Source organism: Schistocerca nitens, chromosome 11 (genome assembly GCF_023898315.1).
Source record: "Schistocerca nitens isolate TAMUIC-IGC-003100 chromosome 11, iqSchNite1.1, whole genome shotgun sequence".
NCBI classification, from domain to species: Eukaryota; Metazoa; Arthropoda; class Insecta; order Orthoptera; family Acrididae; genus Schistocerca; species Schistocerca nitens.
Window position 1 is genome coordinate 152,577,187 of NC_064624.1, and position 26,433 is coordinate 152,603,619.

The 26,433-nt window shown below is 42.5% G+C and overlaps 1 protein-coding gene across 1 annotated transcript in view; it reads right to left on the bottom strand.

Annotated features, from left to right (window-relative positions):
- Nucleotides 1-1,038: 1,038 nt before the first annotated feature.
- The window catches only part of LOC126212731 (F-box/LRR-repeat protein 14-like), a 92,515-nt gene continuing 67,120 nt past the window's right edge, over nucleotides 1,039-26,433 (bottom strand). The window contains exon 5 of the mRNA XM_049940142.1: nucleotides 1,039-2,539. Within this exon, the coding sequence (XP_049796099.1) occupies nucleotides 1,915-2,539 (625 nt within the window). The 3' untranslated portion in view covers nucleotides 1,039-1,914. The remainder of the gene's footprint in view (nucleotides 2,540-26,433) is intronic.

The window sequence follows — 26,433 nt, forward strand, 5'->3', positions numbered from 1 at the left end:
TATCTAGGAACTCTTCAATCCAATCACACAATTGGTCTGATAGTCCATATGCTCTTACTTTGTTCATTAAACGACAGTGGGGAACTGTATCAAATGCCTTGCGGAAGTCGAGAAACATGGCATCTACCTGGGAACCTGTGTTTATGTCCCTCTGAGTCTCGTGGACGAATAGCGCGAGCTGGGTTTCACACGATCATCTTTTTCGAAACCCATGCTCGGATTCCTATAGTGTAGATTTCTAGTCTCCAGAAAAGTCATTATACTCGAACACAACACGTGTTCCAAAATTATACAACTGATCAATGTTACAGATATAGGTCTATAGTTCTGCACATTTGTTCGATGTCCCTTCTTGAAAACGGGGATGACCTGTGCCCTTTTCCAATCTTTTGGAACGCTATGCAATTTTAATTGTTTTTATATCCCTCTGTCATCTATTTCGATATCTACCATTCTGTCATCTGTGCAGCAATCTAGAGAAGGAACTACATTGCAGTCTTCCTCTGTGAAACAGCTTTTGAAAAAAAGACATTTAGTATTTCGGCCTTTAGTCTGTCATCCTCTGTTAAGTACGATTTTGGTCACAGAGTGTCTGGACATTTTGTTTTGATAAAATTTCTTAGGATTTTCTGCCAAGTCAGAACATAGAACTTTACTTCCGAATTCATCAATGGCTTTCACGATGTTATGTCGAGAAAAGCATAGGCCAGGTTTCACAAAATCATTCCATTCATGATATCCCATTTCTTTTGAGCTCAAATTATGCTCACTGCCTGTTTTCTCTGTTGTGCCCTCATCCCCCTGGCCCCCTTCATACATTCCATCTCTCATTCTCACTACAGGTGGCTTTCTATCTTCCTGGGGTTTGAGCAACCTGTCCTGCCTTTTTAAGCTCCCAAACATCATTTCTCTCCCCTCCCAGTGAAGGAATTATTCTTTCGGTGTGATAAAAAATTTGGCTTTGAATATCTTTTGCCACAAGTTTATTACTGGGTGTTCACCATTTTCACATAATACATTTTTGATGCAAGAGCAGCAGTAATTATTATGGGATTAGCGAAAGTATTTTCAAGCAGTGAAATTCGTGAACCAGCAGTTTGGCTAAACAAAATGAGTATAATTCTGTCCTTTTTTATAGCTGTACTGGAAGATGAAACCAATTTAGATGATTTACTAAGAAGCAAATTGAAGCAAAACAAATTATTGCAATGATGGTGAAGAGCACTGGAGCACGATCCTTTATCACCTCGAGTAAAACCTTTTTTTATTATTTCTGGTTTACAAACTAAATCATCTGAGTAGAACTGCTGCAGATTTGATGAAGGCAAAGATGTAAGCTGCGACTTTATTTTAATTCTGGCTTACCATTCCCCATGCAAGGTGCTGTGAGTGCACTCCAAATAAATTTTACGACATATCACAATCGTGCTGTGCCAAAATGTTTTAAACAGTGTTACTGTGCTAATTAAACTACTCTGAAAGAGTTTTGCACGCTATATTCACAGATCGTAAATAACTGTCACAGTACACGAAGCATTTCCATTTCACAACAGCAACCAGAAGAAACCTCCTTTTTGTTATGTAGTAGGTACTTCTCCACCAAGGGGAAAGAACTTCTTTTCTATTCAGTTTGTTACTGGGCAACAAATATTCTGTTGGGTTTAGTTTGTTTGTTTTTATTTGTTGTGTAATATCTTTAAATGTTTGCTATCTGGGTATAGTCTGAAGATAGCTTAGAAATTCTCCTTATGATGAGAATAAATAGTATTTCAATATTGTTCCCAATAACTTTGCATCCACGCTATTACATCAGTTACATAACATGACATTTTGACACAAATGTATACAGGATGTAAAGGAGCAAATTTTCCTCGGCCACGCGAGTGCACACGACACTCGAAGTGAAGGCACGTATCACGGCTGCACCTTGCCCTTTATTACAAGTTTCGGCAGGAATGCGGTGAGCCGTTGCAGTTCCTCCTGTCCGACACCGCGGCACCCGTAAACGGTGAGTGTCTCGAGTTCAGACAGCCGTCCCACCGTCTCCTGCAGTGGCACACCCTCCAAGTCGGACCCGTGCAGGTCGAGGTGCCGGAGGCCGGACGCGTGCCGCAGGTCGGAGTAGGCGGCGGGCGGCAGGCCGGCATTCTCGCCCACGTCCAGGGTGCGCAACTGCGGGCAGTGCTGCAGGAACGACAGGTTGCGCACGCCGTCCCCCGTGCTCCCGCCCACGCCCGACACGTCGAGCCGCTCGAGAGCGGGGAGACGGGGCAGCAGGTCCGCGGCCAGCTGCTGCCAGCCGACTACACCGCCGCAACGCGAGAGGCGGAGGGCACGCAGCCGCCCCAGGTGCCGCAGCTCCCGCACCACCGCCGCGTCCACCCACGCGCACCACGACAGGTCCAGCTCGGCCAGTCCGGGCGGCAGGCTGGCGGCACACGACTGGCCCCCCACGACCGACGTCCCCGACAGAACGAGCTCCTCCAACTGCGGCAGCGACACCAGCACGGCATCCAGCGAGACGTTGCGCAGGTCGCACCTCGTAATTAAAAATGATATACTTTTATTAAAAAACAGTTATAATTGAAAATATTTTCTGTTAAAATGTTAACATTGAAAGCAATGGAGTAACTTTATGTGGTGTGCGTACTGTAAGACCTTCAGTACACACACCATCAGATTATTTGACTTGTCGCTCTAACGAAGTAGGCGAGTGTCAGCAATATGTCTCGTGGTCTTATTGTGGCGTGTTTATCTTCTGCCGTTAGGTCAGACGCTAGAAATGCCACTTGCATGCTTAGAGTAGCAGATTGACAGTTGTTGTCGTTGTGGTCTTCAGTCCTGAGACTGGTTTGATGCAGCTCTCCATGCTACTCTATCCTGTGCAAGCTTCTTCATCTCCCAGTACCTACTGCAACCTACATCATCCTGAATCTGCTTAGTGTATTGATCTCTTGGTCTCCCTCTACGATTTTTACCCTCCACGCTGCCCTCCAATGCTAAATTTGTGATCCCTTGATGCCTCAAAACATGTCCTACCAACCGATCCCTTCTTCTAGTCAAGTTGTGCCACAAACTTCTCTTCTCCCCAATCCTATTCAATACCTCCTCATTAGTTACGTGATCTACCCACCTTATCTTCAGCATTCTTCTGTAGCACCACATTTCGAAAGCTTCTATTCTCTTCTTGTCCAAACTGGTTATTGTCCATGTTTCACTTCCATACATGGCTACACTCCATACAAATACTTTCAGAAACGACTTCCTGACACTTAAATCTATACTCGATGTTAACAAATTTCTCTTCTTCAGAAACGATTTCCTTGCCATTGCCAGTCTACATTTTATATCCTCTCTACTTCGACCATCATCAGTTATTTTACTCCCTAAATAGCAAAACTCCTTTACTACTTTAAGTGTCTCATTTCCTAATCTAATCCCCTCAGCATCACCCGATTTAATTTGACTACATTCCATTATCCTCGTTTTGTTTTTGTTGATGTTCATCTTATATCCTCCTTTCAAGACACTGTCCATTCCGTTCAACTGCTCTTCCAAGTCCTTTGCTGTCTCTGACAGAATTACAATGTCATCGGCGAACCTCAAAGTTTTTACTTCTTCTCCATGAATTTTAATACCTACTCCAAATTTTTCTTTTGTTTCCTTTACTGCTTGCTCAATATACACATTGAATAACATCAGGGAGAGGCTACAACCCTGTCTCACTCCTTTCCCAACCACTGCTTCCCTTTCATGCCCCTCGACTCTTATAACTGCCATCTGGTTTCTGTACAAATTGTAAATAGCCTTTCGCTCCATGTATTTTACCCCTGCCACCTTCAGAATTTGAAAGAGAGTATTCCAGTTAACGTTGTCAAAAGCTTTCTCTAAGTCTACAAATGCTAGAAACGTAGGTTTGCCTTTTCTTAATCTTTCTTCTAAGATAAGTCGTAAGGTTAGTATTGCCTCACGTTTTCCAACATTTCTACGGAATCCAAACTGATCTTCCCCGAGGTCCGCTTCTACCAGTTTTTCCATTCGTCTGTAAAAAATTCGCGTTAGTATTTTGCAGCTGTGACTTATTAAACTGATAGTTCGGTAATTTTCACATCTGTCAACACCTGCTTTCTTTGGTATTGGAATTATTATATTCTTATTGAAGTCTGTGGGTATTTCGCCTGTCTCATACATCTTGCTCACCAGATGGTAGAGTTTTGTCATGACTGGCTCTCCCAAGGCCATCAGTAGTTCTAATGGAATGTTGTCTACTCCCGGGGCCTTGTTTCGACTCAGGTCTTTCAGTGCTCTGTCGAACTCTTCAGGCAGTACCTTATCTCCCATTTCATCTTCATCTACATCCTCTTCCATTTCCATAATACTGTCCTCAAGTACATCGCCCTTGTATAAACCCTCTATATACTCCTTCCACCTTTCTGCCTTCCCTTCTTAGCTTAGAACTGCAGATTGACAGTGACCAACTTTAAACAGAACTTGATTAATTTTCACACACATTTATTAAAATAATAAAAAGCATAGACATTACGTAACTTGATTCTGGATGCTGTTTACAATTGACAATCTGAAGTTCCTTTGGTCTTGGTACGTTAATCTTATTCTCACATATATCTGATACTTGACAAAGTGTCTATTGATTTATCTTCATGGCTATGTACAGGAATATAGTAATCTTATTAGGCGCAGACCAAAACTTGACTATAGACTGGTGCAGACAAATGCAGACTGGTGCAGATAAATGCAGACTGACTAATCGGAGGTCTGTACGCTCGTTATAATACCTCGCGCGTTCAGGTATCACTGCGCGAGTGTGATCCACGAGGAGAAAAGGTTCTATATTAGCAGCAATCTCATTGGTTGTGTTACATATTAATACGCGGATCGGCGGAAGCAGAATTTGGTCCATCTCTAAGGCAGCGCCATCTCGTAGTGCGGAGACGGACGAGCGCTGCGCCTGCGCTGTTGTGCTTAGCGGGGCGCGCTCTAGTGGGAAAGCTGTGTATGCGCTGACTACGTGGAACTATGTACACAACACTTTATAACGCATTATCTTTTAAGTCAGGCTGTTCACACGAAGGTGTGTGTGTGTGTGTGTGTGTGTGTGTGTGTGTGTGTGTGTGTGTAACAACTAGTACGTTTGACCTCGTAAAAGCTGCTCATACTGTGAGAACAATGGAAATGTCAAATCGAAACCTGAAGCATTTCATTTAAATGACACATATAAAGAGTCCTAAAATCCAAAAACAAATTTGCAAGTAGGAATATCATTCTATTAGACTAAAAACTGTTTCCATCTCACCCTGCAAGGGTTCCTCTTTCACTATTTCCCTTACTCTTTCTCTCCTCATCCTGCCTCTTCTTGTTACTCCAATCCTACTTCTAAGGAACTTCATTGCCTGTAATATACTTACATCTCTTTTCTTTATTTCTCATGTTTCAGATGCAGAGATCAGTATTGGGATGCAGTAACTTGTACTTTCTTTTTTGCTTGTGTGCTTTCAGTTGCCCAAGACTGCAGTCGTGTGTACGTGTGTGTTACTTTGTTTTTTGTAGTACGTCTCTGTTCCAAATAGGCTCCAAACACTTCGCAGGAATGCTTCTGCCTGTCCGCCACATTCACTGATCTTTCTCATTTCTTCCATCTTCTTCTATCACACTTCACAAGTACTTGAGACTCTCCATTTCAATTGTTCACCTCCAATTCTTATTCTGCTAGTCAGTCTGTTTCTTTCTAGTTGTAACCAGAAGGATCTCACAACTGTTTACATTAAATTTCATTCCTTACTTTCTCACAGTTTCTTCTCAAGCATCCAGCTGTCCCTTAATCTCCTCCTTCCTGCTTCCCCAGATCATCAAGTCATCCACAAGCACCACTGCTTTCATCTTGTCTTTGCCAGTTTTTTTTGCCGCCTTAGTCATTATCTGATCCATGACTGCAATGAAGAGGAGACATGACAATGCACTGCACTGTTTAACACCATTTGTTTGCTAAACCAATCCGTCCTTTCATTTCCCACTTTCGCACAACTCAGACTTCCACAGCACGTCTCCTCCACTCTGCTTATTGTCTTTTTCTCCACTCCTTTTTTTTTCTTGTAGTGCTTCCCAGACACATCTTCTACACACACTGTCGAATGCCTTATCGAGGTCACCGTCACGAGGTCTTTCCCAAATTCATAGTTGTGCTCCTTGAGCTGCCTCACTGTAAATGTGAGGCCAACAGTTGACCTCCCAAGTCTGAAGCCACGCTAATCCCCTATCAATTTGTACTCAATTCTTGTTCAGATTCTGCTCTCCATGATCTTCTCATATACCTTGGCACAATGTGGTATCAGAATGATTCCTCTGTAGTTTCTACAATTCTTCCTACTCCATTTCTTGAATACAGGGGCAGTTAATGTCCTCTTCCAGTCTTCTGGGGTCTTCTTATTCCACCCCACCCCATGACACAACCACTGTTTTGCAACCTCCCCTGCTGCCTTCAACAATTTGACACTTGTTATGTCTGCACCTGCTGCCTTTCCACCTTTCATTTTGTCCAGTGCCATTTCTATTTCTTTCCGTGTCATGTATGTATGTACAGGCACTTAAAGAAGATGGAAAGAAGAAAATTCACAAGAAGATACCTGAAATGGAGACGTGAAGGAAACGACTAAGAGGAAGAAAAAGGAATAGATATCAGATGGCTGAAAGGTGTAGAGGAGTGTGCTCAAAAAAGAGGTGAGTACTGGACTAGAGTGGACACAAAAAGATAGGGGGAAAACAGGATTAGATGGTGAGGCTTATGTTCCAAACAGACCCAGCCTGGGGCTGCAAACTGTTGAAGCACTATTTGTTTCTAATGTTTGACAAAATTTGATGCAAACAAACTCACAGAAGATTTCTGTGAGCTTTGCTAACTGCAATAATTTTTGTGAACCATAATTTTCATAGAAAACATGCCATATTAGTACATAATTGTTTGATGTAAGCTGCTTCTTGGTAGTAGTTTATTTTACAGACTAGTTCCAGACACTCGCTGTGGTGTTTATGCACATGCGAATTTCATATCATTATATTGTCACCTGCCTTACATGTAATGCCCTTTATCATATGCAAATGAAGATATTTCAGAATAATCATGTAGAATACGACTACAGGATCAATCTACATCTATATCTATACTCTGCAAACCATCTTGAGGTGCATGGCAGAGGGTACATCCCGCTGTACCAGTTATTAGGGTTTCTTCCTGTTCCATTCATATATGGAGCACAGGAAGACTGATTGTTTGAATGTCTCTGTGTGTGCAGTAATCATTCTAATCTTTCCTCACGTTCCCTGTGCGAGCGATAGGTAGGAGGTTGTAGTATATCCCTGGAGTAACCATTTAAAGCTGGTTCTTGAAACTTTGTTAATAGACTTTCTCAGGATAGTTTAGCTCCATATTCAAGAATCTGCCATTTCAGTTTCTTCAATATCTCTGTGACACTCTACCATAACTAAACAAACCTGTGACCATTCGTGCTGCCCTTCTCTGTATATGTTCAATATGCCTTTTTATCTGGTATGGGTCCCACACACTTGAGCAGTATTTTAGGATGGGTCACACAAGTGATTTGTAAGCAATCTCTTTTGTAGACTGATTACACTTCCCCAGTGTAAACAGAAGTCTACCATCTGCTTTATCCACAACTGAACATATGTGATCATTCCATTTCATATTCCTACAAAGTATTACTCCCAGGTATTTGTATGAGTTTGCTGATACCAACAGTGAGTCACTGCTATTATAGTCATAGAATGCTATCCTTTCTCGTTTTCTGAAATGCAAAATTTTACATTTCTGATCATTTAGGGCAAGTTGCCAGTCTTTGCACCACGTTGAACTCATATCACGATCTGACTGAACATTTATGCAGCTTCTTTCATTACAGATAACTACATTGTCTGCAAAAAGCCCGATATTACTATTTTCCGCAGTGTCATTAATATATAACACGAAGAGCTTGGGTCCCAACACCCTTTCCTGGGGCACACCCGAAGTTACTTCTACATCTGATGATGACTCCAAGATAACATGCTGTGTCCTCCCTACCAAAAAGTCCTCGCTCCAGTCACAAATTCTGCTTGATACCCCGTATGATCATACTTTTGACAATAAGCATAGGAGTGATACTGAGTGAAATGCTTTTCAGAAATCAAGAAATACTGCATCTATCTGGCTGCCTTTATTCAAAGCTTTCAGTACGTGAAGTGAGAAAAGTGCAAGCAGGTTTCGCACGCTCAGCCTCTGATCTGATGTGTAGTGCACACCGGCCCATTTAGGGGGAGCCTGCAGTTTTCAACCCTATGGCGCAAGTCCAGGAAGTAGTAGCCTAGCTTGTCACAGAACTTTTGAAGTCTGTGGTTCAGTCCTTCCGTCAGTCCTTCCACGATCAGTCCTGGGAAGAACAATGCTGCAAATTATGAGCTTCATTGCAACTCCACACACAGGGCTAGTATTCTCAACCATCTCTGCCAATCACTGGAATGACCCAAAAATGACTTCGGAGCCCAGACGACAGGTATCATTTGGTTCTAACCTGCAGCACAATCTGCAGCTGGATGCACCCTGTTCCCTCAGTGGCTGCTGAAATAGCCTCTTCAACGTGTTGAATGAGACCCCCCCAGCCGTACACACTGAGTGCATCTGGTTGGTGTCCTTTTCTGTCCCTTGCTGCCTTTTCTTGAAGGAGGAATATGTGTATGTGTATGTGTATGCAATCAGCGTAAGGTATGTAATATACACAATTTCCATAGGCAATTGCTGCACATGCAAAAATTGCTATGTATCACAGAATATATATAATATGGTTATAATAGAGGGAAACATTCCACGTAGGAAAAATATATCTAAAAACAAAGATGATGTGACTTACCAAATGAAAGTGCTGGCAGGTCGACAGACACACAAACAAACACAAACATACACACAAAATTCAAGCTTTTGCAACAAACTGTTGCCTCATCAGGAAAGACGGAAGGAGAGGGAAGACGAAAGGATGTGGGTTTTAAGGGAGAGTGTAAGGAGTCATTCCAATCCCGGGAGCGGAAAGACTTACCTTAGGGGGAAAAAAGGACGGGTATACACTCGCGCGCACACACACACACATATCCATCCACACATATACAGACACAAGCAGGCATATTTAAAGACAAAGACTGCCCAAACATATTTATGTCTGCTTGTGTCTGTATATGTGTGGATGGATATGTGTGTGTGTGTGCACGCGAGTGTATACCCGTCCTTTTTTCCCCCTAAGGTAAGTCTTTCCGCTCCCGGGATTGGAATGACTCCTTACACTCTCCCTTAAAACCCACATCCTTTCGTCTTCCCTCTCCTTCCGTCTTTCCTGATGAGGCAACAGTTTGTTGCAAAAGCTTGAATTTTGTGTGTATGTTTGTGTTTGTTTGTGTGTCTGTCGACCTGCCAGCACTTTCATTTGGTCAGTCACACCATCTTTGTTTTTAGAATATATATAATGCTATACATCTAATCTGTATTACCTCTGTTAGCAGAACAAAGAAATGTGTTGTCATTAAAAACTACTAGTGAAATTTTCAGCAATTTTTTGTTTATTCAATTGGCCTGTTCACTTTAAATAATGTTTCATTATACAGAAATTACACACGGCTAAATTTAAAAAAAAAAAAATAGTGTGGTGGAAAATATAATTTCTTACTGGCAGGAATGATTGTGTTGGCACCGGATGACTTTATGGGAGATGCACAACAAATGATATCCAAGTAATTTCCTGCCCTTTTGATCGCAGTGCTGAGTTAGCTGTGTGCAAATGAACACGAGGTTTTCCCACGTTGAACATGTGTTCATTCTTCAAAGTTACTTCAACTCAAAATCTTTCTCAAAATGTCAGGAAAACTTTAGTGTAGCTTTTCCTAAAACAAGGCTGCCTGACAAATCAATGACTTCGCACACAGTAGTTTGTTTTAGAATGACTGACAATTGGAAGTGTGTATGAATGTGAATATTCTGGCCGGACTTCAGTCTTTAGCGATGCCTCATTGGAAAATAATGAGCTTCATTGTTACTTTCAGCAAGGAAGTCAATACGAAGACTGTCTCAGCAAACTGGAATGTCTTACAGGAGTGTTCGCAAAGCGACAAAGAAGCTGAAACTCACAAAGAAGCTGAAACTCCGCCTTGTCGCTTTCACATTTTGCATGAACTTCCAGAACCCGATAAGCGGAGAAAGTCTACATTACTGTCAATGATTCTTGCACCTTACTCACAACAGTGTTTTGGTGATGGATTCTGTTTTCTACTCTGATGAAGCATGGTTTCATCTATGTGGCTATGTAATCCATCAGAAGGACAGATATTGGAGTTCAGGAAGTCTTCATGTTTTCCAAGAGACCCTGCTACATTCACAGAATGTTGGAGTTTGGTGTGCAATTTCATCCAAAAGAATTGTAGGCCCAACTTTTTTCTTGGAAATAATAGCAGCTGAACTTTACCATGACATGATCATGCAGTTTACTGCAATGTTAGTGGACAATGAATGATATTGTTGGCTGCAGCAAAATACTGCAACAGTGCACGAGGTGAATAGCAGCACGATAATGTTGTGCAAGTTCTTTGGGGGGGGGGGACATTATTTTACATGATCTGTGGCTGCCTAGATCCCCAGATTTATCTCTCTCCAACCTTTTTTCTTTGGGGAAAAGTCAAGGATACTAACAGCTTTCACACAACTGACCAACTGAAGCACAATGGAAAAGGTGTAATATTCCGCATAAGTGTAGTGACCATCCAAAAAGTAGCAGCTAACATGAAGAAACATGTTGAGATGTGTGTTCCAGGACATGAAGGACATTTCCAAGCACCTATTACGATAAAATATATATTGCGAGTACACCGATCATTCAAAACCATATAATCACTGCCCACCACGATGTTGGATGCGACCTGGTGTCATTTCGGGAACATAATGCGGTAAGAAAGGTATGTAAGTGGAGCAGATGTGGACGCAGAATCACCCGAGTGGAGATACGAGCTACAAACAGGGAAATCCATTGAGATAAGTGTCTTTGACAAAAGGCTGGTTATTATCATTATGCTGAGACTGTCAAAGAGTATCTCAAAAATGGTGAAACTGGTCGAATGTTCACAAGCTACTGTAACGAGCGCCTGTGGAAAGAGGCAGGAGGACAGTGAACCTACCACTAGGTGCTAGATGGTGGGATGTCAACAACTCTTCACAGAATGTGGGTTTCGAATGCCTGTCTGCCAGTAAAGTAGGGTAGCTGGTGATCTGTGGCATCTCTGCCAAAAGAGCACAATGGTGATGCACGCACAATTGTTTCGGAGCACGCTGTTCATCGTACACTGTTGAACGTGGAACTCTGCAGTAGACCAGCCCTACATGTTCACATGTTGACCTAACGACATCATCAATTACACTGTTCTACAAAAAAAAAAACCTTTTTTTCTATTTCTGATAAAAAATATTGTGATCCTAGTTGTATTTTGAGTGCTGAATTGAAAACTGTTTTTGGTTTTTTTCTGTCAGGGATAGTTTATGAGTAATCGCAATTTTATTTCTCTTTTCAGTTCCTGATATAGTGCAGCAAACGTGAGGTGAAATTCGACAAACAAATGCACATCTTTATGATGTTATAAGTTCATCACATTAATGGAGGGTGGGATCTAACATATAATACAGTAACCTTTGTGTATACACTTTGAAGCATTTATTTGACATGAGAAATTACAGAAAATTGACAAACAATGAGCCACTGCCTTGTAATGCACAAAACTTTTTTCTCTTGTATTGTGAATCTTTCTTCTTTCGAATGATATTCCAGCAATAATCTGCTAACATAGGAGGGTGGGATCTAACATATAATACAGTAACCTTTGTGTATACACTTTGAAGCATTTATTTGACATGAGAAATTACAGAAAATTGACAAACAATGAGCCACTGCCTTGTAATGCACAAAACTTTTTTCTCTTGTATTGTGAATCTTTCTTCTTTCGAATGATATTCCAGCAATAATCTGCTAACATAGAAGGTACCCACTTCCCTTCATAGCGCCTTTCTACGGTAGAAATGTCTTTATGGAATCTTTCCCCATGTTCATCCGATACGTCACTACAGCTCTCTGTGAAGTAGTCCAGGTGAGAATCCATCATATGTACCTTCAAAGACATATTGCACCCCAAATCCTGATATTCTTTGATCATATCCTTCACCATTGCTTTGTAGTTAGTAGCTCTTCTTCTTCCGAGGAAGTTTTCCGACACCATCTTGAAACAGTCCCATGCGGTTTTTTCTTTATCAGTTAAACATGCTTAAAAATTTGCATCTTTCTGCAGCTCCCTGATTTGTGGGCCCACAAATACACCTTCCTTTATTTTTGCAGCTGAAAGACAGGGGAATTTGGTAGCTAGATATGCAAACCCACATCCTGTTGGATCCATGGCCTTCACGAATTGTTTCATCAGGCCAAGTTTGATGTGAAGCGGTGGAAGTAGTATATATTCAGGGGCTACCAGACTTTCACGTTGTACATTGTTTTCGCCAACTTTCCATCTTCGCCTAGGTCATTTCTTTTTCACGTAGTGAGAATTTCGGTCTCGACTATCCCACTCGCAAAGAAAACAGGCATACTTTGTGTAGCCTTGTTGCATTCCCAGTACCATAGCAATTACCTTGAAATCTGCACATATTTTCCATTTGTGTTCATTGTATTTTAATGAATTTAGCATCCTTTGTACGAATTCGCAATTCTCTTTTGTCAAACTAGCGTACGCTACTGGAACAGAGGGTATTTTATTTCCGTTATGGAGCAAAACACCCTTCAGACCTGTTTTTGGTGCATCTATGAAAAGTCTCCACTCCTGTGAAATATAAGTGAAGTTCAGCACTTTCATCAGGCCCGAAACGTCATTGAAAAATGTCAGTGCTTCGTCAGTTGAAAAATAAGAAATAAAGGCATGTTCTCTGTGTCTGAATACTGATTTTAGTACTTTGGTGCAGTAGATTATACTCTTGTAATCTTGAACCAAGCGGCTGCGCCTTTTGTTTACTTAGTCCTAGATCACGTACTAAATCATTTAAATCTGCCTGTGTTAACAAATGTGGCGATGACTCACTTGTGCAGTGATATAAAGAATCATCATCTGTGATTTCTTCAGTACTACTTATTTCACTGTCACTCGGAATTTGACCTCAAGCTCTTGAAGGTACTGGAAGGTTGTCGGAATGCTGCACTGGCATTCTCGCTGAAGGCAGATCTGGGTAAACAATGTGCCTCTTCGACTTTTTGTTTGTAAAACCCTGAATTTTTGTTAGACAGTAATAACAATCAGTAACATGGTACTTAGGCTCACTCCACACCATGGGAACAGCAAACAACGCCACATTCTTTCCACCACTGAATTAGTTTGCAGTAACATGTAGCACAACAGAAATATGGTGCCCATTCTTTATCTTGGTCTCCTACCTCTACTCCAAAGTAATGTTTGTATGCTTTCTTTATGACTGAAGAAATTTTCTTCCTATTTATGGCAAAAGTGAACTTCCCACAGATGTAGCAAAAGTTGTCCGGCTTATATCGACATCCACGACGACGTGGCATTTCTGCACATTTAAAAATACCACTTTGGTAATACACCTGTATTAAATTAATAGTAGGGAACTAGAGGAACACTGATGTGTAAAAACAAGCAGTCGTTTTACCTTCAGCACCAGGCTCTATCAGGTTACACACAGGAACTAAAAAATTCAACCGTGCTCAGAAATATGACAGACAGTCACTTGTCAGTCAAAACACCCACTTGTTAAGACTGACACAAATTGCGGCTAACACCACTGTTGTAAACTCGATGCACCTGCCCCTAGGAGGCTTGAAGCTTTACTGCCGAGGCAGCGACCGGCTGTCGCCGTTCGAGTTAATGAGATGTTTCAGGTGGTCTTAATGACGTAGGTGTGGCGGGGGATAACCTAATGATGTCTGATTCTTCCCACCTGCTGTTGCACAAGAAATTATCACGTTCTATCACTACTGGATGCAGCAACATAACCATATTTCTCTATAACGTCTCTGTGTTTGCCATGTGTATATATATATATATATATAAAAGGAAAGATGATGAGACTTACCAAACAAAAGCGCTGGCAGGTCGATAGACACACAAACAAACACAAATATACACACAAAATTCAAGCTTTCGCAACAAACTGTTGCCTCATCAGGAAAGAGGGGAAGGAGAGGGAAAGACGAAAGGATGTGGGTTTTAAGGGAGAGGGTAAGGAGTCATTCCAATCCCGGGAGCGGAAAGACTTACCTTAGGGGGAAAAAAGGACAGGTATACACTCGCACACACACACATATCCATCCACACATACAGAAACATTCCACGTGGGAAAAATATATCTAAAAACAAAGATGATGTGACTTACCAAATGAAAGCGCTGGCACGTCGATAGACACACAAACAAACACAAACATACACACAAAATTTAAGCTTTCGCAACAAACTGTTGCCTCATCAGGAAAGAGGGAAGGAGAGGGAAAGACGAAAGGATGTGGGTTTAAAGGGAGAGGGTAAGGAGTCATTCCAATCCCGGGAGCGGAAAGACTTACCTTAGGGGGAAAAAAGGATGGGTATACACTCGCACACACACACATATCCATCCACACATATACAGACACAAGCAGACATATTTAAAGATGGATATGTGTGTGTGTGCGAGTGTATACCCGTCCTTTTTTCCCCCTAAGGTAAGTCTTTCCGCTCCCGGGATTGGAATGACTCCTTAGCCTCTCCCTTAAAACCCACTTCCTTTCATCTTTCCCTCTCCTTCCCTCTTTCCTGACGAAGCAACCGTTTGTTGCGAAAGCTAGAATTTTGTGTGTATGTTTGTGTTTGTTTGTGTGTGTATCGACCTGCCAGCGCTTTTGTTTGGTAAGTCTCATCACTTTCTTTCTTTTTAGATATATTTTTTCCACGTGGAATGTTTCCCTCTGTTATATTCATATCATTAATAAAAACAAAGATGATGTGACTTACCAAATGAAAGTGCTGGCAGGTCGACAGACACACAAACGAACACAAACATACACACAAAATTCAAGCTTTCGCAACAAACTGTTGCCTCATCAGGAAAGAGGGGAAGGAGAGGGAAAGACGAAAGGATGTGGGCTTTAATGGAGAGGGTAAGGAGTCATTCCAATCCCGGGAGCGGAAATACTTACCTTAGGGGGAAAAAAGGACAGGTATACACTCGCACACATGCACATATCCATCCACACATACACAGACACAAGCAGACATATTTAAAGACCCGTTAAATATGTCTGCCCGCGCCCGCACATGTGCGGATGGACATGTGCGCGTGCGCGCGCGAGTGTATACCTGTCCCCCCCCCCCCCCCCAAGGCAAGTCCCTCCGCTCCCGGGACCGGAACGACTCCCCACCCTCCCCCCCCAAAAAACCCACATCCCCCCCCCCCCCACCGACGAGGCAACAGTCCGCCGCGAAAGCCTGAACCCCGCGTGCGTGCTTGTGCGTCTATCGACCCGCCAGCGCCCCCGTTCGGCAAGTCACATAATTTATATATGTATCTAAAAACAAAGATGATGTGACTCACCAAACGAAAGTGCCGGCAGGTCGACAGACACACAAACGAACACAAACACACACACAAAATTCAAGCCCTCGCAACAAACCGCCGCCCCACCAGGAAAGAGGGGAAGGAGAGGGAAAGACGAAAGGATGCGGGTTCCAAGGGAGAGGGCAAGGAGCCACTCCAACCCTGGGAGCGGAAAGACCCACCCCAGGAGGAAAAAAGGACAGGTATACACCCGCACACACACACATATCCATCCACACATATACAGACACAAGCAGATATCTCACAAGCAGACATATTTAAAGACAAAGAGTTTGGGCAGAGATGTCAGTCGAGGCAGAAGTGCAGAGGCAAAGATGTTGTTGAATGACAGGTGAGGTATGAGTGGTGGCAACTTGAAATTAGCGGAGATTGAGGCCTGGTGGATAACGAGAAGAGAGGATATATTGAAGAGCAAGTTCCCATCTCCGGAGCTCGGATAGGTTGGTGTTAGTGGGAAGTATCCAGATAACCCGGACGGTGTAACACTGCGCCAAGATGTGCTGGCCGTGCACCAAGGCATGTTTAGCCACAGGGTGATCCTCATTACCAACAAACACTGTCTGCCTGTGTCCATTCATGCGAATGGACAGTTTGTTGCTGGTCATTCCCACATAGAATGCATCACAGTGTAGGCAGGTCAGTTGGTAGATCACGTGGGTGCTTTCACACATGGCTATGCCTTTGATCGTGTACACCTTCCGGGTTACAGGACTGGAGTAGGTGGTGGTGGGAGGGTGCACGGGACAGGTTTTACACCGGGGGCGGTTACACGGGTAGGAGCCAGAGGGTAGGGAAGGTGGTTTGGGGATTTCATAGGCATATTTAAATATGTCTGCTTGTGTCTGTATATGTGTGGATGGATATGTGTGTGTGTGCGAGTGTATACCCGTCCTTTTTTCCCCCTAAGGTAAGTCTTTCCGCTCCCGGGATTGGAATGACTCCTTATCCTCTCCCTTAAAACCCACATCCTTTCGTCTTTCCCTCTCCTTCCCTCTTTCCTGATGAGGCAACAGTTTGTTGCGAAAGTTTGAATTTTGTGTGTATGTTTGTGTTTGTTTGTGTGTCTATCGACCTGCCAGCACTTTCGTTCGGTAAGTCACATCATCTTTGTTTTTAGAGATATATATATATTTTTTCCTACGTGGAATGTTTCCCTCTATTATAACCATATATATATAGTATCCCTGACAACGATATTTTGTTTACATATTTGAATTTCCCACGGTAAAATGGTCTAGAAGCACATACTTTAATATCAGAAATAGAACCCATGTCGAACAGTGTTACAGCTGCAGTGAATTGCAGTGGGTACACGACCATCAGGATTCGACAATCGGTCAACAGAAACGTGTCAGAGTGAATCACATTTTTGCTACATTAGGTTGACGGTCGTCTCGACAAATGCCACCACTGAGGCGAATTGCGGCTCGAAATGTGCGGCACGCCACGGATGCAGTCTGGTGAGAGCAGTGTTATGCTATGGGAGATATTCTCCTGAGCTTGCTTGGGACCTGTGGTAGTAATCAGAGACACGCTGACAGCTGCAAACCACCTGCTTCCCTTCCTGCTCGGTGTCTTCCCCAACGGCAATGTCATCTTCCAGCAGTATGATTGTCCACGTCTTGGAGCCAGAAACCTGTACAGTCATTTAAGGAGCATTATAGTGAACTCAGGTCGATATCTCGGCGACCAAATTTGTCTGTACTGAGGCAGGCGAAACTTTGCCCTCGATGTGTGTGTTTCAGGTTAGCAGGATAACAGTTTACCGAGTGAAGGATGAGAAGCATGTGGTGCCAGGTGTGTGGCACGAATCAGTCCCAGTGCAGTAATCACTTCCTGTCATGACGTCACAGCCCCCGCGTTGCTGGCTTTGTTTTGTGTGTACATAAGCAACATGTATTGTGGTTGGTTTCTCCTGTGTGATTGCATTGTTCTATGCTTCAGGAAATTCTGACATGAGATAAAAGTCACAGAAAAGAGATCATTCGTACAATATGTTGTGAAACAAATACTAACAAAGAGATAGAGGGGCTGGCCAGTACTTACCTCAGCTCTGTACAGCCGAAAGATACACAAAAAACAGAACCGAAAATTTACGTTGCTAGCTTTCGGAACAAATGTTCCTTCATCAGGGAGGAGAGAGGGGAAAGAAAGGGAAGAAGGGAAAGTAGATTCAGTTACTCACAACCCAGGTTATGAAGCAACAGGGAAAGGAAAACAGGGAGGGTAGCAAGGATAGAGGCATGGTTGTCAGAGGGAAGCCAAAGATATTCTACTGTAAGTACTGTGCCAGCTTCAAACCAAAGAGGATGCATACAGAAGTAAAGAGGTATATAGTATAAAGATAAACACAACTATGTAGGATGAAAAGATGCGTGAATGGCTAAAGAGGAAAGGGAAAGAGGAGAAGACTGAAGAGTAAATGGGAGTGAGGTCGGTTAACGTAGGTTCAGTCCAGGGGGATGGCGGGATGAAAGGATGTGTTGGAGTGCAAGTTCCCATCTCCGCAGTTCAGAGGGACTGGTGTTGGGTGGGAGAAGCCAAATGGCACATACGGTGTAGCAGGTTCCTAGGTCCCTAGAATTATGCTGGAGGGCATGCTCCGCTACTGGGTATTGGACATTGTTATGTCAAGGTATGCCGCTAAACAGCCAGGCACTGGAGTTATTACAGAGAACTACTGAGTTTTATGAGCAGGGAGAGAATATGTAAGTATTCACGGACGGCCATCGGTTCCTGACAATAAAGTAGTAAAAAACACAGGAAAAACTCTTAGACTTATTGGAAGAACAGTAATAGGTAAGGGAGTGACACTGCAAAAGTTGAGAGATGGAGATGCGGGCCGTAATGATTCAGAGGCATCTGGATTGGATAATGTAATTTTAGTAACTCCTGGAAAGAAGAAAAGGCAGCCTCCCTCCCCCCCCCCCCCCCCCCCACCTGCCCCAACAGACTTAGATTCCTTTCAGAGTGATGGTATTTGCAGTCATCTTTATGCTTACTGCAGCAGGAAAGAGTAGCCTACCATAGCAAAGTTGCAATTATCGTTAAAAGAAAGTGAACTTTTCAGGGGTGGGAAAACTTCATTGAAAATTGTGCTGAAAAGTATGGGTTTCCATTACAAAGTGCTAGATGGCTGGAAAGTACTGTTAGAAAAGATGCATACTGTAACAGTTCAAAGCATATTCTTGCACAAAATTGTGGGCACGGACATTAATTCCATAATATGGCTAGACAAAACATGGGTTAATGCCAGGGAAGCTGTCAGTAAATGATGGATGCATGACACTCCAAGCAGTAGTGGTCATCACACAATGGTAAGAAGAGCTAGATTAACTGTGGTCCGTGCAGTTTTTTCCAGTGGTTTTGTTCCCGACACACTTTTAGCTTTTTGGTCGAAAAAGACAGGTAGTTACCATGAGGACATGGATCACACATGATTTGTTGAGTGTTTCAGGAACCTTTTAAAACATCTTCCTATTTTCGTGGCATAAAGACTGTTCCATAAAATTTCAGGCACGCAGTCGCATATTAGAAGAAGCTCGAAATTTTATGGAACACCTTTTAAAATAGTTTTCAGTTCCTACAACAATTGTAATGGACAATGTTCCGTATCATTCAGTGATACTGAACAAGGCCCCAACAACAAATGACCACAAATAACTTATGGTGTAGTGGTTACAGGCACAAAAGAGTGGTGCAGATATCAGCATGACGAAGTTTTTGTTATATTTGCTTGTTAATGAAAATAAGCCAATGATGCCTACTTACATAGTGGACGAAATCGCCAAGGAGCAGCATCATACTGTAATAAGGATGCCACAACATCACTGCCATTTCAATCGCACTGAGTTAGTATGGAGTGATGTGAAGACATATATAAAAAACAATAATAAGTCCTTTACAATATGAGAGGTGGAAAGGCTGTTGCATGAAGCTCTTGTGACTGAGGATGCAGCCTGATGCAGAAAAAAGGTCGAGCACATTGAAAACTTATTCGAGCAGCACAGACATTGGAAGGTATCACTGGTGACCGTGAACAGCTAATGATTTATCTTGGTGATGACAACGATGAAGATGGTTTCACTTCTGATTCCAACAACAGTGATGATGGGGAGCTGGATGCAATTGTGTCATTGTCACCATAAATTGATGAGTGAAAAGCTATGAACATTAGTTATTTATTGCATCAATGTCATAATAAAATGTAGGGTGAGAAGCTACAACCTTGGTTATTATTTATTTTGTAAACTATGTACCATACCGTTTTCAAGATATCGGTCATCATCAAACGCTTATTTCCTGTATTTCTTTGCTCCATTATCGAAGGCGTGTGCAATGTTATACTTGTATCTACAGTATAATGCAGTTGTTTATTTTCTGTCTTGTGGTAGCAACTCAAAAACAAATTGTTATTGCCCAGTAGCGTACATTTACGAGGTGGAGTGGAAATCCGTATCTTCTGCTATGTATGTAGAGGCTGCTGTTGCAACATCGCTATTGCAGTATAGCCAACCTAACTTGACATAATGTGAACTGTCAACTGCAATGTTTTACTGGCTCAGATAGAATGTAAATCCTATGGAACCCATCTGGGTGACCATCACCATGTATGAAAATCAATGGCCCATTATTTACACGAATTACATGACCTGTGTGTAGACATCTGATGCCACATACCTCCACAAATAAACTATCGGATCCCTGACATGCAGAATCAGTGATGCATTCATTCCAAAGGCAGACAACTTTACGTTTAAGCACGTCATGTCACCAAAGGTTGAACAATGTCCTCATTTCTGTCCTTGTATTCTTTTCACTCTTTCTTCAACAACCAAGTCTCTTACAACACTTTTACAGACCGCATTGTGAGACAGTGTTGTCAAGACTTCTCTTTCCACAGTGGTTATTGTGTGGGTCCTACCTCCAACAACTAAAAATACTGTTTTCACCACCACAGGAGACTTCTCACTCATTACAAAATCATAACTGGGAAAAGAATGGTCAGATCAATCATCTCTGCCCATCTTCAAAGTAAAATTAATAATCACATTTGGTTTAATTATTTCTCCCCTTTCCTTCCTTTTCCCCTTTCTATAAGTGAACACTGAGTTATCTGCTTTTGTAGAAAGCATGGCAACAGTTTGTTTATCCTCCATACCAGAGCCATCGTTTTGTAATAGCAGAGGCATTTTATCTCATGTTTCTTTATATGTACAACTCCTCTCTTGATCATAGCTGGAAGATTCTTGTTATTGGCCTGCATCATTCCTGTGAGTTGAACATTCTGTTTCAATGGTTCTTCAGTTAAAAACTGTCCTACACGTTTTTACACTTTTGTAATGCCATATTCAGTAGCACACCATGGAAGCATTTCATTTCTTCTGCAGTAACATTTCTCCAGTCCCACCACACAGAACGCTGTGGAAGCAGGGTCACTATTGTTACTTTTACTGTAGCATACCTGTTCATTTTGTCTGCTATTTGTTGAAGTAGGTCATTTGTAAAAATTAAGTGAAACTAACCATATTATTACATTCCATCCTCAATTTTTCATTGTTTGATTTTAACTGAAACTAACCAACTGATGATGATGAAAGAGGACTAGCTTCACTGAAAACTCTCAGATCTATGACACTGCATCAAAACACCATTTGAAGCCATACCTCTGCAGAACACATCATGCCTTGCTGGTAGTTGCGTTGCAGTAAGGAAGAAATACTCGTGGCCTGACCTCTTCCACTGACTCATCAAGTACCCTCTGCCTTCCCCTTTCTTCCATTTGTCTGCTTAAGCAGTGCTTTTAACCTGGCACTCGGCTTGATGGGTTCTGCCTTCTTACCCTCCCAAGACCTCTTCATAAATTCATAACACTTTTTCATTCCGTTCCTCTGACTCTTATTTTACAGCTTCTCCATAAATATGTCTTTCATTATCAAGTGCTCCAGAGGCTAGATGATTTATAACTGTTTTTACTGCGATGATCCTGTCTTCCAAATCTCCCCTAGTTTCAACTCGCCAGTTGATTTTCACTTTCTTAGGGATAATAATATTGAGTATTATTTTGATAGATGTATTTTTGTCAATTCTATAAATGTGGTCATAGAATTTTGAGAACCTCTTTTGTACAATGTTAGTTAGCTTCTCTATTCGCTAGTCAGATGTTCTTCTCTTCATCCGACTTCCATTTTCTTGTGAGGATCCTCATATTTTTCTAAGTATTTTCCAATTCTGTAACTTTACAGTGCCCTCTCATGGCTATGGTCTCTGATCATATAGTGCCCCCAGAATTGTAATGTCACAATTTCAGATTAAGTGAAATTATTTGTTTGTTAGAGTGTTGTTCCACATCAAGTGGGTCAGTGGCCCACAGCTAACCATTTGCAAACTGATGAAATTTTGCACATACACTCCTGGAAATTGAAATAAGAACACCGTGAATTCATTGTCCCAGGAAGGGGAAACTTTATTGACACATTCCTGGGGTCAGATACATCACATGATCACACTGACAGAACCACAGGCACATAGACACAGGCAACAGAGCATGCACAATGTCGGCACTAGTACAGTGTATATCCACCTTTCGCAGCAATGCAGACTGCTATTCTCCCATGGAGACGATCGTAGAGATGCTGGATGTAGTCCTGTGGAACGGCTTGCCATGCCATTTCCACCTGGCGCCTCAGTTGGACCAGTGTTCGTGCTGGACGTGCAGACCGCGTGAGACGACGCTTCATCCAGTCCCAAACATGCTCAATGGGGGACCGATCCGAAGATCTTGCTGGCCAGGGTAGTTGACTTACACCTTCTAGAGCACGTTGGGTGGCACGGGATACATGCGGACGTGCATTGTCCTGTTAGAACAGCAAGTTCCCTTGCCGGTCTAGGAATGGTAGAACGATGGGTTCGATGACGGTTTGCATGTACCGTGCACTATTCAGTGTCCCCTCGACAATCACCAGTGGTGTACGGCCAGTGTAGGAGATCGCTCCCCACACCATGATGCCGGGTGTTGGCCCTGTGTGCCTCGGTTGTATGCAGTCCTGATTGTGGCGCTCACCTGCACGGCGCCAAACACGCATACGACCATCATTGGCACCGAGGCAGAAGCGACTCTCATCGCCGAAGACGACACGTCTTCATTCGTCCCTCCATTCACGCCTGTCGCGACACCACTGGAGGCGGGCTGCACGATGTTGGGGCGTGAGCGGAAGATGGCCTAACGGTGTGCGGGACCGTAGCCCAGCTTCATGGAGACGGTTGCGAATGGTCCTCGCCGATACCCCAGGAGCAACAGTGTCCCTAATTTGCTGGGAAGTGGCGGTGCGGTCCCCTACGGCACTGCGTAGGATCCTACGGTCTCGGCGTGCATCCGTGCGTCGCTGCGGTCCGGTCCCAGGTCGACGGGCATGTGCACCTTCCGCCGACCACTGGCGACAACATCGATGTACTGTGGAGACCTCACGCCCCACGTGTTGAGCAATTCGGCGGTACGTCCACCCGGCCTCCCGCATGCCCACTATACGCCCTCGCTCAAAGTCCGTCAACTGCACATACGGTTCACGTCCACGCTGTCGCGGCATGCTACCAGTGTTAAAGACTGCGATGGAGCTCCGTATGCCACGGCAAACTGGCTGACACTGACGGCGGTGGTGCACAAATGCTGCGCAGCTAGCGCCATTCGACGGCCAACACCGCGGTTCCTGGTGTGTCCGCTGTGCCGTGCGTGTGATCATTGCTTGTACAGCCCTCTCGCAGTGTCCGGAGCAAGTATGGTGGGTCTGACACACCGGTGTCAATGTGTTCTTTTTTCCATTTCCAGGAGTGTATGTTCTGTATACAATAAAATTGAACTTTGCATAATTTTCCCTCAGGATACACAGAACTTGTGGTTTCACATGGGTTTCTGTGGATGGCTCTAAAATATTATGTGAGCTCTAGCGCAATTGGGACAAATTTAAAGTGACTTAAAATTTAAACTAGTAGTAGCACAAATAAGGTACACGGATCAGATGCACAATGTTTTGTGCTCCACACAATGTTAAATTTTCAAGACTGTGTGTGCTATGTGAGGTGAAAACTGGGTAAAAATAAATTTTGGCAACTTTGCAACCATTTTATGACTAGTGATTTTTTGACAAACAACTTATGAGTGCCCTTTAGCAATTATGCAGAGAATTTATTTGTAATCAATTCTACCAAAGTGATACAGTCTTGTAAGTATTCTGGAAGATATTAATGTGTACTTACGGTTTTTTTTCAGCAAACCTGTACATACTGTAAGGTCACATTGTTAAATATTATCATGTCCTATTTAAGGACAGCAGTGATTGAAAAGGGATGGAGCCATTGGCCGACAGATGGCACTAGTGGACTGGTAGCGTCAGGCAGTGATACCACTAGACATTAAAAGGCATAAACTGTGTTAAAAAGAATAATCTCTCCTTGGTGAGATAGAAAAGACAATACTTTATACATATATATAAAAAAAAAAAAAATTGTAACTTGAGATGCTCGGCCATTTCGTCAATGTATAAAGCGTAATTTAGTGTTAAATATGAAAGATACAAACGTATTGTTTTGTCTCTGGCATTCTCTGTACTGAAAAAGGAATGGTATGTCAACTGTACTGAAATTTGTGACTATTGCACCTTGTCTAAAAAAATATAAAAATTAATTCAACACTGCTGTTTTCTATTAAATAGAAAATAATCCAGGTAGTTACTGTTGGCATATTATCAGAGTCTGCAAACTGAGTAGAAATTAACTTTGAGTTTCATTTGCAGTAATATTATTTCATGACAAGTTAGACTACTGTGAAGAATTATCATCGTACAGTGCACTGATTTTTTTCCTCTCTTCACTGACATTGCCAAAAAAGCACAAGGGAAAAAAATCAAGGCTTTTCCATACAGCACATTTGCGGCAAAATGAAAATTCTAAAAGTAGCATGAAGTTTTTACTGGCAAAGTTTCCTTACTGCGTAGCTGGATAAAGCCTCTCATGAAAAATTAAATAGCACTATACTAACATGATACATGGAAGAACCCTGGAGATACTAAAAGGTATCAGATAGATTATATAATGCTAAGACAGAGATTTAGGAACCAGGTTTTAAATTGTAAGACATTTCCAGGAGCAGATGTGGACTCTGACCACAATCTATTGGTTATGAACTGTAGATTAAAACTGAAGAAACTGCAAAAAGGTGGGAATTTAAGGAGATGGAACCTGGATAAACTGAAAGAACCAGAGGTTGTACAGAGTTTCAGGGAGAGCATAAGGGAACAACTGACAGGAATGGGGGAAAGAACTACAGGAGAAGAAGAATGGGCAGCTTTGAGGGATGAAATAGTGAAGGCAGCAGAGGATCAAATAGGTAAAAAGACAAGGGCTAGTAGAAACCCTTGGGTACCAGAGGAAATACTGAATTTAGTTGATGAAAGAGAAAATATAAAAATGCAGTAAATGAAGCAGGCAAAAAGGAATACAAACGTCTTAAAAATGAGATCGACAGGAAGTGCAAAATGGCTACGCAGGGATGGCTAGAGGACAAATGTAAGGATGTAGAGGCACATATCACTAGGGGTAAGACAGATACTGTCTACAGGAAAATCAGAGAGACCTTTGGAGAAAGGAGAACCACTTGCATGAATATCAAGAGCTTTGGTGGAAACCCAGTTCTAAGCAAAGAAGGGAAAGCAGAAAGGTGGAAGGAGTATATAGAGGGTCCATACAAGGGCGATGTACTTGAGGACAATATTATGGAAATGGAAGAGGATTTAGATGAAGATGAAATGGGAGACAAGATACTGCGTGAAGAGTTTGGCAGAGCACTGAAAGACCCGAGTCAAAACAAGGCCCCCAGAGTAGACAACATTCCATTAGAACTACTGACAGCCTTGGGAGAGCCAGTCCTGACAAAACTCTACCATCTGGTGAGCAAGATGTATGAGACAGGCGAAATACCGTCAGACTTCAAGAAGAATATAATAATTCCAATCCCAAAGAAAGCAGGTGTTGACAGATATGAAAATTACCGAACTATCAGTTTAATAATACTAATACTAATAATACTAACGCGAATTCTTTACAGACGAATGAAAAAATTGGTAGAAGCCAACCTCGGGGAAGATCAGTTTGGATTCCGTAGAAATGTTGGAACACATGAGGCAATACTGACCCCACAACTTATCTTAGAAGAAAGATTAAGGAAAGGTAAACCTACGTTTCTAGCATTTGTAGACTTAGAGAGAGCTTTTGATAATGTTGATTGGAATACTCTCTTTCAAATTCTGAAGGTGTTAGGGGTAAAATACAGGGAGCGAAGGGCTATTTACAATTTGTACAGAAAGCAGACAGCAGTTATAAGAGTCAAGGGGTATGAAAGGGAAGCAGTGGTTGGGAAGGGAGTGAGACAGGGTTGTAGCCTCTCCCCGATATTGTTCAATCTGTATATTGAGCAAGCAATAAAGGAAACAAAACAAAAGTTCGGAGTAGGTATTAAAATCCACGGAGAAGAAATAAAAACTTTGAGGTTTGCCGATGACATTGTAATTCTGTCAGAGACAGCAAAGGACTTGGAAGAGCAGCTGAACGGAATGGACAGTGTCTTGAAAGGAGGGTATAAGATGAACATCAACAAAAGCAAAACGAGGATAATGGAACGTAGTCGAATTAAGTCGGGTGATGCTGAGGGAATTAGATTAGGAAATGAGACACTTAAAGTAGTAAAGGAGTTTTGCTATTTG